Source organism: Pipistrellus kuhlii, unplaced genomic scaffold (genome assembly GCF_014108245.1).
Source record: "Pipistrellus kuhlii isolate mPipKuh1 unplaced genomic scaffold, mPipKuh1.p scaffold_m20_p_2, whole genome shotgun sequence".
NCBI lineage: Eukaryota > Metazoa > Chordata > Mammalia > Chiroptera > Vespertilionidae > Pipistrellus > Pipistrellus kuhlii.
In genome coordinates this window covers 128861819-128876647 of record NW_023425515.1, presented here as the reverse complement: position 1 = coordinate 128876647, position 14829 = coordinate 128861819, and the positions used below count along the sequence as shown (strand labels likewise).

At 38.0% G+C, this 14829-nt stretch overlaps 1 protein-coding gene across 1 annotated transcript in view; it reads left to right on the top strand.

Moving 5' to 3' along the window:
* The window catches only part of CCDC18 (coiled-coil domain containing 18), a 125974-nt gene that overhangs the window by 36068 nt on the left and 75077 nt on the right, over positions 1–14829 (top strand). The window contains exons 10-13 of the mRNA XM_036448023.2: positions 991–1151; positions 11845–12068; positions 14020–14130; positions 14603–14734. Of these exons, the coding sequence (XP_036303916.1) occupies positions 991–1151; positions 11845–12068; positions 14020–14130; positions 14603–14734 (628 nt within the window). The remainder of the gene's footprint in view (positions 1–990; positions 1152–11844; positions 12069–14019; positions 14131–14602; positions 14735–14829) is intronic.

Sequence of the window (14829 nt, the reverse complement as noted above, 5' to 3'; positions counted from 1 at the left end):
ATCATTTTTTAAATTCATATTGAAATAGGTAGAATGATTGATTAGTGAATGGATTAATGTGGTTAATTTAATTTCCATAGCTGTGTAAGAGTCTATTCTATAACTATATCACAATTTATTTATCTACTAGGGGACCGGTGCATGAAATTCATGCACAGGGGGAGCGGGGGGATGTTCCTCAGCCCAGCCTGCACCCTCTCCAATCTGGGACATCCATCTCACAATCCAGGACTGCTGGCTCCCAACCTCTTGCCTGCCTGCCTGATAGCCCATAACCACTTTTGCCTGCCAGCGTGATCACCCCCTAACCATTCCCCTGCCAGCCTGATTGACACCTAATTGCTCCCCTGCTGGCCCAGTAACCCCTAAATTTCCTTCCCTTTCCAGCCTGTTTGATCCTCCAACTGTCCTCCCCTGCAGGCCTGGTCACCCCCAATTGCCCTCCCCTGCAGGCCTGGTCCCCCACAACTGCCTTCCCTTGCTGGCCTGGTCCTCTACAACTGCCCTCCCCTACTGGCCATCTTGTGGTGGCCATCTTGGGTCCACATAGGGGCAGCCATCTTTGACCATATGGGCGTGGCCATCTTATGTGTTGGACTGATGATCAATTTGCATATTACTATTTTATTAAATAGGATTCCTGTAGTGATAGTTACTGTGTTTCTAGTTTCTATCTATTCCATATAGTGCTATGAAGTAAACACTGAGACATGTTAACTATAATATAGATGAGTTTTTCTAGTGTATATTCCTAAGAGTGAAAATCTGAGCCATAGCGTGTACATTTTCAATTTTACTAAGTATCACTAAGTTTCTAAAGTAGCTGAACTAGTTTATAGTCCAATCAGTCTTAGAAAAGAATTTGCAGATCCTGCCCAATAGTTGACTAATACCAGTTTTAAATTTTTTCCATCTTGAAAGGTAAAAACTAGTATGAGATATTTTTATAGAACCTTTCTAATATTTTTTGGCTTCTTTTCTCTGTGCTAGGATTAAACTTGCAATAAAAGAGGCAGAAATTCAAAAGCTTCAGGCAAATCTAACTGCAAATCAATTATCTCAGAGTCTCATTTCTCGTAATGACAACAAAGAAAATGGTAAATTACATAGTTTAGAAACAGAACCTGTAAAACTAGGAACTAGTCAAATAGGTGAGTATATTTTATTGAATTTTTAAAATAAATTATGATCAGAGTTCTCTGTGATAGTTTTTAAAAAACAAATGGCTTACCAACTATTATCAAACATATTAAATAATCTGTTATTACTAGTTATGGATTGATAAGACAGCAAAAATTACTTCAAAATTCTTAAACTTTGCATCATTCTTTAAAAATGTGCTTTAGCCCTGGCCAGTTTGGCTCAGACGACTTGGAGGGTCCCAGGTTCGATTCCTGACAGGGGCACATACCTAGGTTTTAGGTTTGAACCCCATTGGGGGGCATGTGGGAGGCAGCCGATTGGTGATTCTCATCATTGATGTTTCAATCTCTCCCTCTTCCTCTCCCTTCCTCTTTGAAATCAATAAAGTTATATATTTTTTTAAAATGTACTTTAACCCTAGCCCGTTTGGCTCAGCTGATAGAGCGTCGGCCTGCGGATCCAAGGGTCCCAGGTTTGATTCCTATCAAAAGCATGTACCTTGGTTGCAGGCTCCTCTCCTGCCTGGCCTCCGGTCAGGGCTAATGCAGGAGGCAGCCAATCGATGTGTTTCTCTCACATTGATGTTTTTCTCTCGATGTTTCTCTCTCTGTCTTTCCCTCTCTTCCACTCTCCCTAAAAATCAATGAAAAAAATATCCTCAGGTGAAGATTAACCCTCCCCCAAAAAGTACGTTATTAAAGTAAAATTTCCTTACAATAAAATATTCCCCTAAAACAAACACTTGATACGATTTGTTTGTTTTTCATGTTTACATACCCCTGTTACAATCACCACAATCAGTACTTCTTACTCCTTCCCAGTTTACTTTACATTTAATTTTCTTTTTTCCAATTTTTCTTAAAGATTATTATTATTATTATTATTATTATTTATTGTCTAAAGTTTTACATATGTCTCCTTTTTCCCAATTGACCCCTCCCCCAGCCATTCCCACCCCAGGCAAGCCCCCACTGCCCCAGTGTCTGTGTCCATTGGTTATGCTAATATGCATGCATACAGGTCCTTTGGTTGCTCTCTAATCCCCTCCTCCCCTACCATTTGTCTCTAGATCCATCTATTCTTGTTCATCTCTTAAAGTTTATTTTAACTTATTTTCTAATGTAAGTATTTAAAGATACATATTGTACTTTCATTTCAGATATTTTATATCTCTTGTGTGTGTTTATTTTCATATATTTAGGGACTTTTCAGGTATCTGTTATTAGTGGTAGACATTAGGTTGTTTTCCATTAAACAGCTTAACTCATGAGTGAACTGGATTTAATTTTATAAATACTGTTTTGAGGCTTGGTATATTAGTCAGTGTATAGTTGAATGTTCCAGATGCATTTGACAAAAATTAATAAGTACTAACATTCTATAATTTTTGAGTGCAGTGTGTTCTCTCTTTTTTTTTAAATTGGCTTTAGAGAGAGTTGAGAGAGAGAGAGAGAGAGAGAGAGAGAGAGAAACATCAGTAGATCCATTTATTGTATTTATGCATTCCTTGGTTGTTTCTTGTGTGTACTCTGATCGGGATCAAACCTGCAACCTTGGTGTATCAGGATGAAGCTCTAATCAACTGTGCTACCAGCCCAGGGCTAGTGGAATGTTCTTTTGAATGTCAATCATGTGAAATCGGTTGATGGTGTTAAGTCTTTTTTATCCTTAATAAAAAAGTTTTGTGTACTTGTTCTGTCAATTACTGAGAAAGTAGTATTAAAATCTTCATATTTACATGTTGGTTTGTTAATTTATTCCTTTAATTCTGTCAGTCTTTGCTGCTGATATTTTGAAGATATTATATACTTACACATTTAAGATTATTATGCCTTCTTGTTGAATGGACCCCATTATTATAGTAGATGTCTATTTTTATTCCTGCTTATATACTTTAGAATGAAGATTAGTTTGTCCCAAATTAATATGGAGCAGCTCCAGCTTTTTTATTGAGATATAAATCACATATAACATTTATTAGTTTTAGCTGTCCAACATGATTTAATATCTATATATACAAGTTATTATGAAGTGATTTCCAGATAAGTCAATATCCATCACCACACAAAGTTACAGATTTTTTTCTTGTGATGAGAACTTCTAAGAATTTTCAAATACACTGTACAGTATTATTAACTACAGTCACCATGCTCTACATTACAGCCCCATTACCTCTTGACCACCTTTACCCTTTGCACTCCCCCATCGGCCGCCCATCTGCTTCTGGCGACCACCCATGTGTTCTCTGTATCTATGGCTTTGTTTTATTTTAGATTCCACATATAAGTGAGATCATACAGTATTTGTCTTTTTCTCTCTCACTTATTTTGTTTAGCCTAATGCCCTCACGGTCTATTCACGTTGTAAGAGATAATAGGGTTTCCCTTCTTTTGATGGCTGAATAATATTCCATTGTGTATACACACATTTTATTTACCCATTTATCTGTCGATGGCTACTTAGGTTACTTCCATATTTTAGCTATTGTAAATGATGCTTCGATGAATTTAGGAGTGCAGATATATTTTCAAGACAATTATTTAGTTTTCTTCAGATAAATTCCCAGAAATAGAATTGCTGGTTCATATGGTAGTTCTATTTTTAAATAAATCTTTATTGTTCAGATTATTATAGATTTCCCTGTTTTTTCCACCCGGTTCCCACCCAACCCCATGTCCTTACCCCCACCCCGCTATCTTCGTCCATAGGTATAAGATTTTTCTCCAATTTCTTCCGCACCCAAAACTCCCTAACCCCCAAGAATTGTCAGTCAACTCCCTTTCTCTGCCCCTGATTCTATTACATTCACCAGTTTATTGTTAATCAGATTTTTTTCACTTAATTTTTAGATTCATTTGTTTATAGATATGTATAATATTTGTTGTCATTTTGTTGTTCATAATTTTTATCTTTACCTTCTTCTTGTTCTTCCTCTTCTTAAAGAATACCTTTCAGCCCTAACTAGTTTGGCTTAGTGAATAGAGCATTGACCTGCAGACTGAAAGGTCCCAGGTTCGATTCCAGTCAAGGGCATGTACTTTGGTTACGGGCACATCTCCAGTAGAAGGTAGCTGATTGATGTTTCTGATTCTCTATCCCTCTCCCTTTCTCTCTGTAAAATATCAATAAAATATATTAAAACAAACAAACAAAAAAGAATACCTGTCAGGATTTCATATAATACTGGTTTGGTGGTGATGAACTCCTTTAACTTTTTCTTGGCTGTGAAGCCCTTCAATTCTAAATGATAGCTTTGCTGGATAGAGTAATCTTGGTTGTAGGTTCTTGCTGTTCATCACTTTGAATATTTCTTGCCACTCTCATCTGGCCTGCATAGTTTCTGTTAAGAAATCAGCTGACAATCATATGGTTACTCCCTTCTAGGTAACTAACTGTTTTTCTCTTACTGCTTTAAAGATTATCTCTTTGTCTTTTGCCCTTGGCATTTTAATATATTTTATTGCTTTTTCACAGAGAGGAAGGGAGAGAGATAGTAAGAAACATTGATGAGAGTCATCGATCAGCTGCCTCTTGCATGCCCCCTACTGGGGATGTGCCTGCAACCAAGGCACATGCCCTTGATCGGAATCGAACCTGGGACCCTTCAGTCCGCAGGCTGACGCTCTATCCACTGAGCCAAACCGGTTTGGCTGCCCTTGGCATTTTAATTATGTTGTGTCTTGGTGTGGTCCTCTTTGGATTCCTCTTGTTTGGGGTTCTGTGCGCTTCCTGAACTTGTAAGTCTATTTCTTTCACCAGGTAGGGAAAGTTTTCTGTCATTGTTCTTCAATAGGTTTTGAATATCTTGCTCTCTCGCTCTTCTGGCACCCCATAATTCAGATGTTGGTACTCTTGAAATTGTCCCAGAGACTCCTTACACTATCTTCATATTTTTTGATTCTTTTATCTTTTTGCTCTGCTGGTTGGGTGTTTTTTTGCTTCCTTGTATTTCAAATCTTTGACTTGATTCTTGGGATCATCTAGTCTACTGTTGAATTTCTGTATATTATTCTTTATTTCAGTCAGTGTATACTTAATTTCTGACTGATCCTTTTCCATTTTTTGGCATTCTCACTAAGATCCTTGAAGGTCTCACTAAGTCCCATGGAGGTTTCTAAAAGATTCTTGAGTAATCTTATAACTGTGTTTTAAACTCTGTATCCAGTAGTTTTCTTTCTTCCATTTCTTTCATTTGTGACATGTTTCTTTGTCTCTGCATTTTGGCTGCTTCCCTGTGTTGATAGAGTGCCCTTGTGTGTTAAGAGTCCTTTGGGGCCTAGTGGCTCAGCCTCCCCAGTCACCTGAGGTGGACACTCTTGGTGCACCCCTTTGTGGGCTGTGTGCACAGTCCTGTTGTAGTTGAGCCTTGATTGCTTGATCTTAGCCAAAAGGCCGAGAAGCGATGTATACACAGTCCTGTTGTAGTTGAGCCTTGATTGCTGTTGGTATCACTGGGAGGAATTGACCTCCAAGCCAATTGGCTATGAGGACCAGCTGTGACTACAATGGAAGAACTGCTGTGCTGAAGACACTCTTAAGGGGCATGTCTTGCTTCAGTGGGGCTTTGGTGCTCACTGAGTCTGCCCCTTGAATGTGTCACTTATGGATGTGAAGAGTTATAATCTGGTATGGTCTCACACTGACCACTGGGTACACTTGCTCTTGGATCTCCAAGGAGGTACAAAGTCAGCCACTGGCTGGAGCCACCCAGCAGGAGCTACAGAGAGATCTGCAAATTTCTCCTCTTTGTTTGGGGTTTGCAAGTGCCCAGAGGAGCCCAGCTGTGAAGCAAGGCAGGCTGCTGCTGTTGTTCTTTGAGCCTTCTTTTAGAAGCTTTGCCGCTCTTTGACCTAGCTGCAGTTTGTTAAGTTTTAGGCTGTGAAAGGACAGGCCATTCATATGTAAAAGTTGCTGTGCACAGCTTGGGTGGGGTTGTAAATTTGTGGGGGTGTTTTTGAGTTTCTGGGAATCACCAGGGCAGAGCAAACAGCAATGGCTGCCAGTCTGCCCTGCACCAGAAAGTCCCCGTGTCTCTGCGCCCTGAGCCCCAGTTCAGGAACTGTGATCGCTTGAGCACCTCTGAGAGAAAGCCACCCTTGTGTTCCAGCCCGATGCCAGACAGTTCAGTTTCTGCCCATATTAGTTTGGGTCCCCAGAGTCTCACCCGAAACTAGATTTCTGAGCAATCAGGAGCTTGTATCTCCCTCCCAATGAAAAACAAGAACAACAGTGCACCCAGTTGCCAGCCTGTTTTGCATGAGCCTCTGCATTTTCTACCAGTCTCAGTGTGCTTTTCTCTTTTCTTCTCATTGTAGAACTCCCACTCAGCCAGCTTTCCTGTGGTTTTGGATGATTATTGTTTTGTCTTTTAGTTGTAGTTTTGATGTATTTCTAAGAGGCAGCAATTACAGGTGTTCATCTATGCTGCCATCTTGGTTCTCTCTCCTTTTAATTTTTTGAGGAATCTCTATACTGTTCTTTTTAGGGGCAGCACCAATTTACATTCCCACCAACATTATACAAGGATTCCCTTTTCTCTAAATCCTCACCAACACTTGTTTATTCTTGTTTTTTTCATAATAGCTATTCTAATAGATGTGAGTGATATCTCACTAGGGTTTTGATTTGTATTTATTTAATGATTGGTAATGTTGAGCACCTTTTCATATGGCTCTTGGCCATCTGTGTGTCTTCTCTGGAAAATGTCTATTTAGATCTTCTGACCATTTTTTAATTGGATTGTTTGTTTTTTGTTATTGAATTGTTTGAATTCTTTATATTTTTTGGATATTATAAATATATAATTTGCAAATATATTGTTTCATTCTATACATTTTCTTTTCATTTGTTGATGGTTTCTTTTGCCTAACAGAAGCATTTAATTTGATATAGTCGTACTTGTTTATTTTTGCTTTTGTTGCCTTTGTATCACCAAAATAGAGTTTAAGGAATTTATTCCCTATGTTTTCTTTTAGGATTTTTATAGTTTTAGGTTTTCAAATTCTTAATCCATTTTAAAAAAATATATATTTTATTGATTTTTTACAGAGAGGAAGGGAGAGAGATAGAGAGCTAGAAACGTCGAGAGAGTAACATCGACCAGCTGCCTCTTGCACACTGCCTACCGGGGATGTGCCCGCAACCAAGGTACATGCCCTTGACCGGAATCGAACCTGGGACCTTTCAGTCCACAGACCGACACTCTACCACTGAGCCAAACCGGCTTTGGCTCTTAATCTATTTTTAGCTGATTTTGTGTGGTATAAGATAGTGGTCCAGTTTTGTTCTTTTGCATGTTACTGTCCAGTTTTCCTAACACCATTTATTAAAGAGACTCTCCTTTTTTCCATTGTATATTCTTAGCCCCTTTATAAAATAATTTGTCATGTATGCATGGATTTATTCCTGGGCTCTTTCTGTTCTGTTAATTTATGTGTCTGTGGTACCATACTGTTTTGAATATTATGGCTTTATAATATAGTTTGAAATCAGGAAACATAGTGCCTCCAAGCTTTGTTCTTTTCAAGATTGCTTTGGCTATTTGGGGTCTTTTGTGGTTCCATTGAAATTATAGGATTGTTTCTTCTATTTTTGTGGAAAATGCCATTGTAATTTTGATGTGGGTTGGATTGAATCTATAGATCACTGTGGGTAGTATGGATATTTTCATAATAGTAACTTTTTTAAATTTATGAACACAAAACATCTTTCCATTTATTTTTATCTGATAGTTTATCACCAACTATTTTTTTTAATAAATCTTTATTCATATTATTTCAAATTTTCCCCTCCATTGCTCCCCTCCACCAGGTTCCCACCCCCCATTGTCCTCATCCATAAGTGCACAGTTTATGTTCAGTCTCTTCCCGCACTCCCCACTCCCCTTTTCCTCGAGAATCGTCAGTCCACTCCCCTTCCATACCTCTGATTCGATTATATTCACTTGTTAATATTGTTCATCAGATTTTTTAATTGCCTTGGTTTTTAGATTCACTTGTTGATAGTTACGTATTTGTTGTTCATAATTTTTATCTTTATTTTCTTCCTCTTAAAGAACCCCCTTCAGCAATTTATATAATTCTGCTTTGGCGGTGATGAACTCCTTTAGCTTTTTTTTATTTGTGAAGCTCTTTTTCTGACCTTCGATTCTGAGTGATAACTTTGCTGGTTAGAGTAATTTTGGCTGTAGGTTCTTGCTATTTATCACCTTGAATATTTCTTGCCATTCCCGTCTGGCCTGCATGGTTTCTGTTGATAAATCAGCTGACAATCATATGGGTGCACCTTTATAGGTAACTACCTGCTTTTCTCTTGCTGCTTTTAATATTCTCTCTTTGTCTTTTGCTCTTGGAATTTAAAAAAATATATATTTTATTGATTTTGTACAGAGAGGAAGGGAGAGAGATAGAGTTATAAACATCGATGAGAGAGAGTCATCGATCAGCTGCCTCTTGCACACCCCCTACTGGGGATATGCCTGCAACCAAGGTACATGCCCTTGACCGGAATCGAACCCAGGACCCTTCAGTCCCCAAGCCGACTCTCTATCCATTGAGCCAAACCGGTCTCGACTGCTCTTGGAATTTTAATTATGATATGTTTTGGTGTGGTTCTCTTTGGATTCCTTTTGTTTGGGGTTCTATGCGCTTCCTGGAATTGTAAGTCTAATTCTTTCACCAGGTGGGGGAAGTTTTCTGTCACTATTTCTTCCAGTATGTTTTCGGTATCTTGCTCTCTCTCTTCTAATGGAACCCCCATAATTCTGATGTTGATTCGCTTGAAGTTGTCCTAGAGGCTTCTTACATTATCTTCAACTTTCTGGATTCTCTTGTCTTCTTGCTTCTGCGGAGGAGTGTCTTCTGGCTCTTTATGTTCCAAATGTTTGACTTGATTCTTGCGATCTTCCATTCTGTTTTTAGGACTCTGTATAATATTTTTAATTTCAGACAATATATTCTTTATTTCTAGTTGATCCCTTTTTATTTCTAGTTGATCCCTTTTCATATCCTCATAGGTCTCGTGTATTTTATAGGCCTTTTCTAGGAAATCCTTGAAAAACATTTTAACCGTGGTTTTGAACTCTATATCCAGTTGCTTGTTGTCCTCCATTTCTTTCATTTGTGATCTGTTTCCTTGTCTTGGCATTTTCACAGCTTCCCTGAGTTGGTAGGGTAGCTTTGTGTGCTAAGGTGTCCTATATGGTTCAGTGGGTCAGCCTCAGCCTCCCAGTTACCTGAGGTGGACACTCTTGGCGCACCCCTTTGTGGACTGTGTGTACAGCCTTGTTGTAGTTAAGTCTTGATTGTTGTTGGTATCACTGGGGGGAACTTACCTCCAGGCCAATTGGCTGTGAGGATCAGCTGTGTCTATGCTGGGAGACAGCCTTATTCGACTAGACTTGGAAAATTGCAAAAGCCTCTGTGCTCAGCTTGGATGGGGCGGAGTTTCAGGGTGGAGCCTACAACCTTGGCTTCCCATCAGCCCCGCCCTATGAGGTTTCTGAGACTCAGTGTTCCTCAGTGTCCTTCAGTACTCGCTGCTGTGGTACTCGTTGCAAGCACCTCTGAGAGAAAGGTGGCCTCGAGTTTCGCCCACTACCAGACAGTCTAGGCCCTCCCCCAATGAGCCCAGAACTGGAGTTCAGTGCAGTTGGAAGTGGGGTTGAAAGTGGGGCTCAGCACAGTCCGGAGCTTTTGTCTCCTTCCCACTAGGGCAATCCAGAGGCACATTCAACAGTCCATCCTCTGCGCACAATGTGTGTGCCTCTGGAGCTCTGCCTTTCGCTGCTCCCCTGAGTTTCCGCCTTACAGTCCAGATTCTCTCCATATGAGCCTGGGTTCCCAGGGTCTGGTCTGGAACTGTGGCTCAGCACAGTCCAGAACTTGTGTCTCCTTCCTGCTAGGGCAATCTAGCAGCACAGTCAACAGTACATCCTCTGCGTGCAATGTGCGTGCCTCCGGGACTCTGCTTTTCGCCGCTCCCCTGAGCTTCCACATTACAGCCTAGATTCCCTCTATATGAGCCTGGGTCCCCAGGGTCTCGCCCAGAACTGGGGTTCAGTGCAGTCGGAACTGGGGTTCAGCACAGTCCGGAGCTTTTATCTCCTTCCCACTAGGGAACGCCAGCCAGGCACTCAGCTGCCCCACCTCTCTGGCTCAGTCCTCTCCCCATGTGTGCACCGTGTCTCCGCACCTTAGGCTTTTACAGCTCCTCTGATTTTCCTTCTGGTTTTCTCTTTCCTTCTAGTTGTAGAATTTCCAGTCAGTCAACTTTCCTGTAGTTCTGGATAATGTTCATTTTGTATTTTAGTTGTATTTTTTGAAATGGTTGTGCAAGGCTGCAGTTAGGCGTTTACCTATGCCGACATCTTGGTTTCTTCCCTTATCACCAGCTATTTTGATTAGTGTTTGCCTAGTATTATTTTCCCCATAATTTTAACTTGTATTTTTATGTATAGTGATTGTCTTATAAAAATTGTCTTAGTTCTCTCTTTTATAAGTAGGTGGACATTTTTTGCTCCTTAATAGGAATGTTTAGATCACTTTCATTAAATGTAGCTATCAATTCTTGGGGGTTTAAATCTACCATCTTGGTATTTGTTTACTATTTACTGTATTGGCCTTTGTTCATCTTTGCCGTTTTAGTATTCCATTTTGGGTTTACATCTACCATCTTAGTATTTGTTTACTATTTGTTCTTTTGGCCTTTGTTCATCTTTCTTGCCTTGAAGTGGTTGCCTTAGTGGTAAACATGTACAGCTTTAATGTATCACAGTCTATCTTTAAATGCAATGGGCTGCTAGCAGCAGAAATGACAGCAGAGAAAAGTAGATATCTAAGTTATTAGAGAGAATAGAAGGAAGAAAGATGGATTAGCAGAAGGAATGCTAGTTTTTAGATGTGGTGTGTCACAGCTTCTCTGACATCAAAGAAGAATAGAGCCAATGATAGATAGCTCGTGTATAAACTGAAATATTAGCAAGATGGAGAATTGATAGGAAATGGCTACTTACACAACCCTTACATCTCTACATGTTTCCACATCTGTGTATGTTTTCATGCAATCATTTACATTATGCCTTTATAAAGAAATTCTGAAGCTCCTGTTATCTTGAGGTGTGAGGATAGGTGTGTATGTTTATAATGGAGAAAATGTATACTCAAACATCTGCCTCTGGAAACTCAGTTTTAAAATGCATCACTGAATTCTCATCAGTTAGTTTGGACTGTGACTATTTTCAGCTTTTGAATATGCATTTATTTTAAAATATTTATAGTGATCTCAGGTTATCCAAACACGTTTTATGATTAACTTCAGTTTAAGAAGACATGACAAGGGTTTTGTTGTGTTGTTTTTAAAACAATTATTTTTTTAAACAATGATTTCTATCCAAAAAATGGGATTTTTGAAGGCAGAGAAGGGCTCTTCCTGATACAAAGGAATAGTTTTCTGGTATGAAGAATTGTCTATAAAAGTGAGAGATACAGAAGAATTTATTTCCACTTTATTATGTATTTAAGTTAGAAAGTACTGTGCTTACCATGTTTGCTTTATTATACTTTCCATAATGTATATCTCATCCTCCATTCCCTTTACTATTCTTTAGATCATAAACTAAACTTTATGATTAAGTCTTTTAACATTGCAATAGATTTTTTTCTTGAAGTTTATACTAAACAATTTTCCTTTTATTTTTACTAGCAGAAAGTATAAAAGATCAAGATCAACATACCATGAGCAAGCAATATGAAAGAGAGAGGCAAAAACTTGCTTCTGGAATAGAAGAACTCCGTACTAAGTTGATTCAAATAGAAGCTGAAAATTCTGATTTGAAAGTTAACATGGCCCACAGAACTAGTCAGTTTCAGCTGATTCAAGAAGAGCTGCTAGAGAAAGCTTCAAACTCTAGCAAACTTGAAAGTGAAGTAAGCTTGAATTAACAGTTTATATGGGCTACATTTTCATATAAGAAAAAATATATTATTGATGGTTTTTGTTAAAAATTGTATATTTAATTTCAGTTTTATACATTTAAAAATATTAATGGTGCCACATAAGTTATAAATTCTTTCTAAAATTCTTTTTTGAAACATTTGCTTCATAACCTATGCTAAAAGTAGGAAAATACACATAGGGTATGAAAAGATTTAAAATTTGATGGAATTTATACTACGCTATACTCATTTCTTCTAAGTATAACTTAATGTGGACAATATACATGTACAAGTAAAGTGTTTGGATTATGCAGTTGGGAGAAAAATAGTGGTAATAGAGGATTTCAGATTTTTGCAAACAACAGAATCTCCTGAGACTCCTGGTAAATATGCAGATTTCTAGATCCTAGTGATTTTGATTCAGCCAATACTGAGTTATACTCAGGGATGTTCATTGTTAAAAAAAACCAAAAACCTACATATGTTCCGGAACCAGTTTGGCTCAGTGGATAGAGCGTCAGCCTGCAGACTGAAAGGTCCCAGGTTCGATTCCGGTCAAGGGCATGTACCTTGGCTGCGGGCACATCGATGACTCTCTCTCATTGATGTTTCTAGCTCTCTATCCCTCTCTCTTCCTCTCTGTAAAAAATGAATAAAATATATTTTAAAAAAACAACTACTTATGAATCTGGTACAGATATGCTTTGGATTACATTCTGAAAAGGGGATAATGTGTGTTTTTTGAATATCTGATCTTCATTCCACTGAGGTCAGAACAAGGATAACTCATTAGGTAATTGTGGACCCAGATCACATGTGTTTATTATACTCATCCTTCAAACCAGGGGTTGCAGCTATCTCTGGGGGCACTTTTTTAAATGTTTGAATTCTCATCTTAGGTTTGTAGCCAAGAAAAAGACCTGCGGGATAGGAGCTTGCTTAAGTAATAGAAAAGGAGATTTAGTCAATCTGTAATTGTAGCTTTAGCTTACTTAGAAAATTATCAAGTACTAAGATTAATAACTTTTTAAAAAATTATAAAATTAGTACAGTCTTGTTGAAAATACAGAAAGGGACAAGGAAAAAGAAATCATTGACAATTCTACCATCAGAAATAACTGTTGTTAACATTTTATTATACTAACTAGAGGCCCATTGCACGAAGATTTGTACAATAGGCCTTTCATCCCCTGGCTGCTGCCACTGGTTTTCCTCTGGCACCCAGGACCTAGGCCTTCGTCTGGGCACCGCCTTCAGTTTTTGCTCCAGCCAGAGTGCTGCTCCTATAGCTCCTTCTGCACACCCTCACCCTCACCCTCATAGCAGGCATCCTGCCCGCCTGGCTGCTCCAACACTTGCATACATACTGCCCAGAGGCCTGGAGCGGTTAGGGGATGGGGCCACCTCCGTCTTTGTCAGGTTGATTTGCATGCTCACTCCTGATTGGCTGTGGGCGTTGTGATGGTCAATTTGCATGTTTCTCTTTTATTAGTGTAGATTTTAGGTTTTTAAAAAATATATATTTTATTGATTTTTTACAGAGAGGAAGGGAGAGGGATAGAGAGTTAGAAACACTGATGAGAGAGAAACATCGATTAGCTACCTCCTGCACACCCCCTACTGGAGATGTGCCTGAAACCAAGGTACATGCCCTTGACCGGAATCAAACCTGGAACCCTTCAATCCACAGGCTGATGCTTTATCCACTGAGCCAAACTGATTAGGGCTAAATTTACTTTTTAATAGCTTCTTTTAAGAATGGGTTAATATGTAATCCTACTTAGACATAGAGGGTCTGAATTAAATTGCTTATGTATTATATAGATGAAATAAGCTGCATTGTATCTCTGATCTATTCTCTATTATTCGTTTTTCTTCTAAATTGTAGCGCATTTTTTAAAGTAGGTTTTTAAAATAATTTTTCATTTTAATCTGTTTTTAGATGACAAAGAAATGTTCTCAACTTTTAACTCTAGAGAAACAGCTGGAAGAAAAAATAGTTGCTTATTCCTCAATTGCTGCAAAAAATGCGGAACTTGAACAGGAGCTTATGGTAAAAATTACCTTTTTTTTTTTTTTTTTTTTTTTTTTACTACAAATTCACCGTGACTTTAAGGCACTTAATTCGTGACAGCATATTTGTTTTAGTATTATTATAATAAAATGTCATATAGGACATATATTCTAAACTCCTCCCATTTTTTTGTGTGTGTTCATATCTTTAGCTTAATATATACAAGTGTTAAGTACATTTTCTCATTTTTATCCTAATAGAGTTGAAGGAAATAGTAGTAGTTCTTTGATATTCATAATTTTTTTTAAGTAGTTAAATTTTCTCATTTTGATACAATTTTTAAAATAACCATTTTGACTTTTCAATAAGTATTTAAACATTTTTAGTTTGATTTGTTAACCACTATGAATCTTTAAATAATAGAGTATCACAAATGTAATGCTTTACTAATATATTTTTATGTAAAACTACCTCTCAATTAAATTCTTTTCAAGTGTTTTTGTATTTCTAGGAAAAGAATGAAAAGATAAGAAGTCTAGAAACCAATATCAACACAGAACATGAAAAAATTTGTTTAGCTTTTGAAAAGGCAAAGAAAATTCATCTTGAACAGCATAAAGAAATGGAAAAGCAGATTGAAAGAGTAAGACATTAATATTTTTGCAAGTAGATATAGAATATGGGTGCTAAAAGTGACCTTAACTTTACTAATCTAACTTCCTTTTTTTAATATATGAG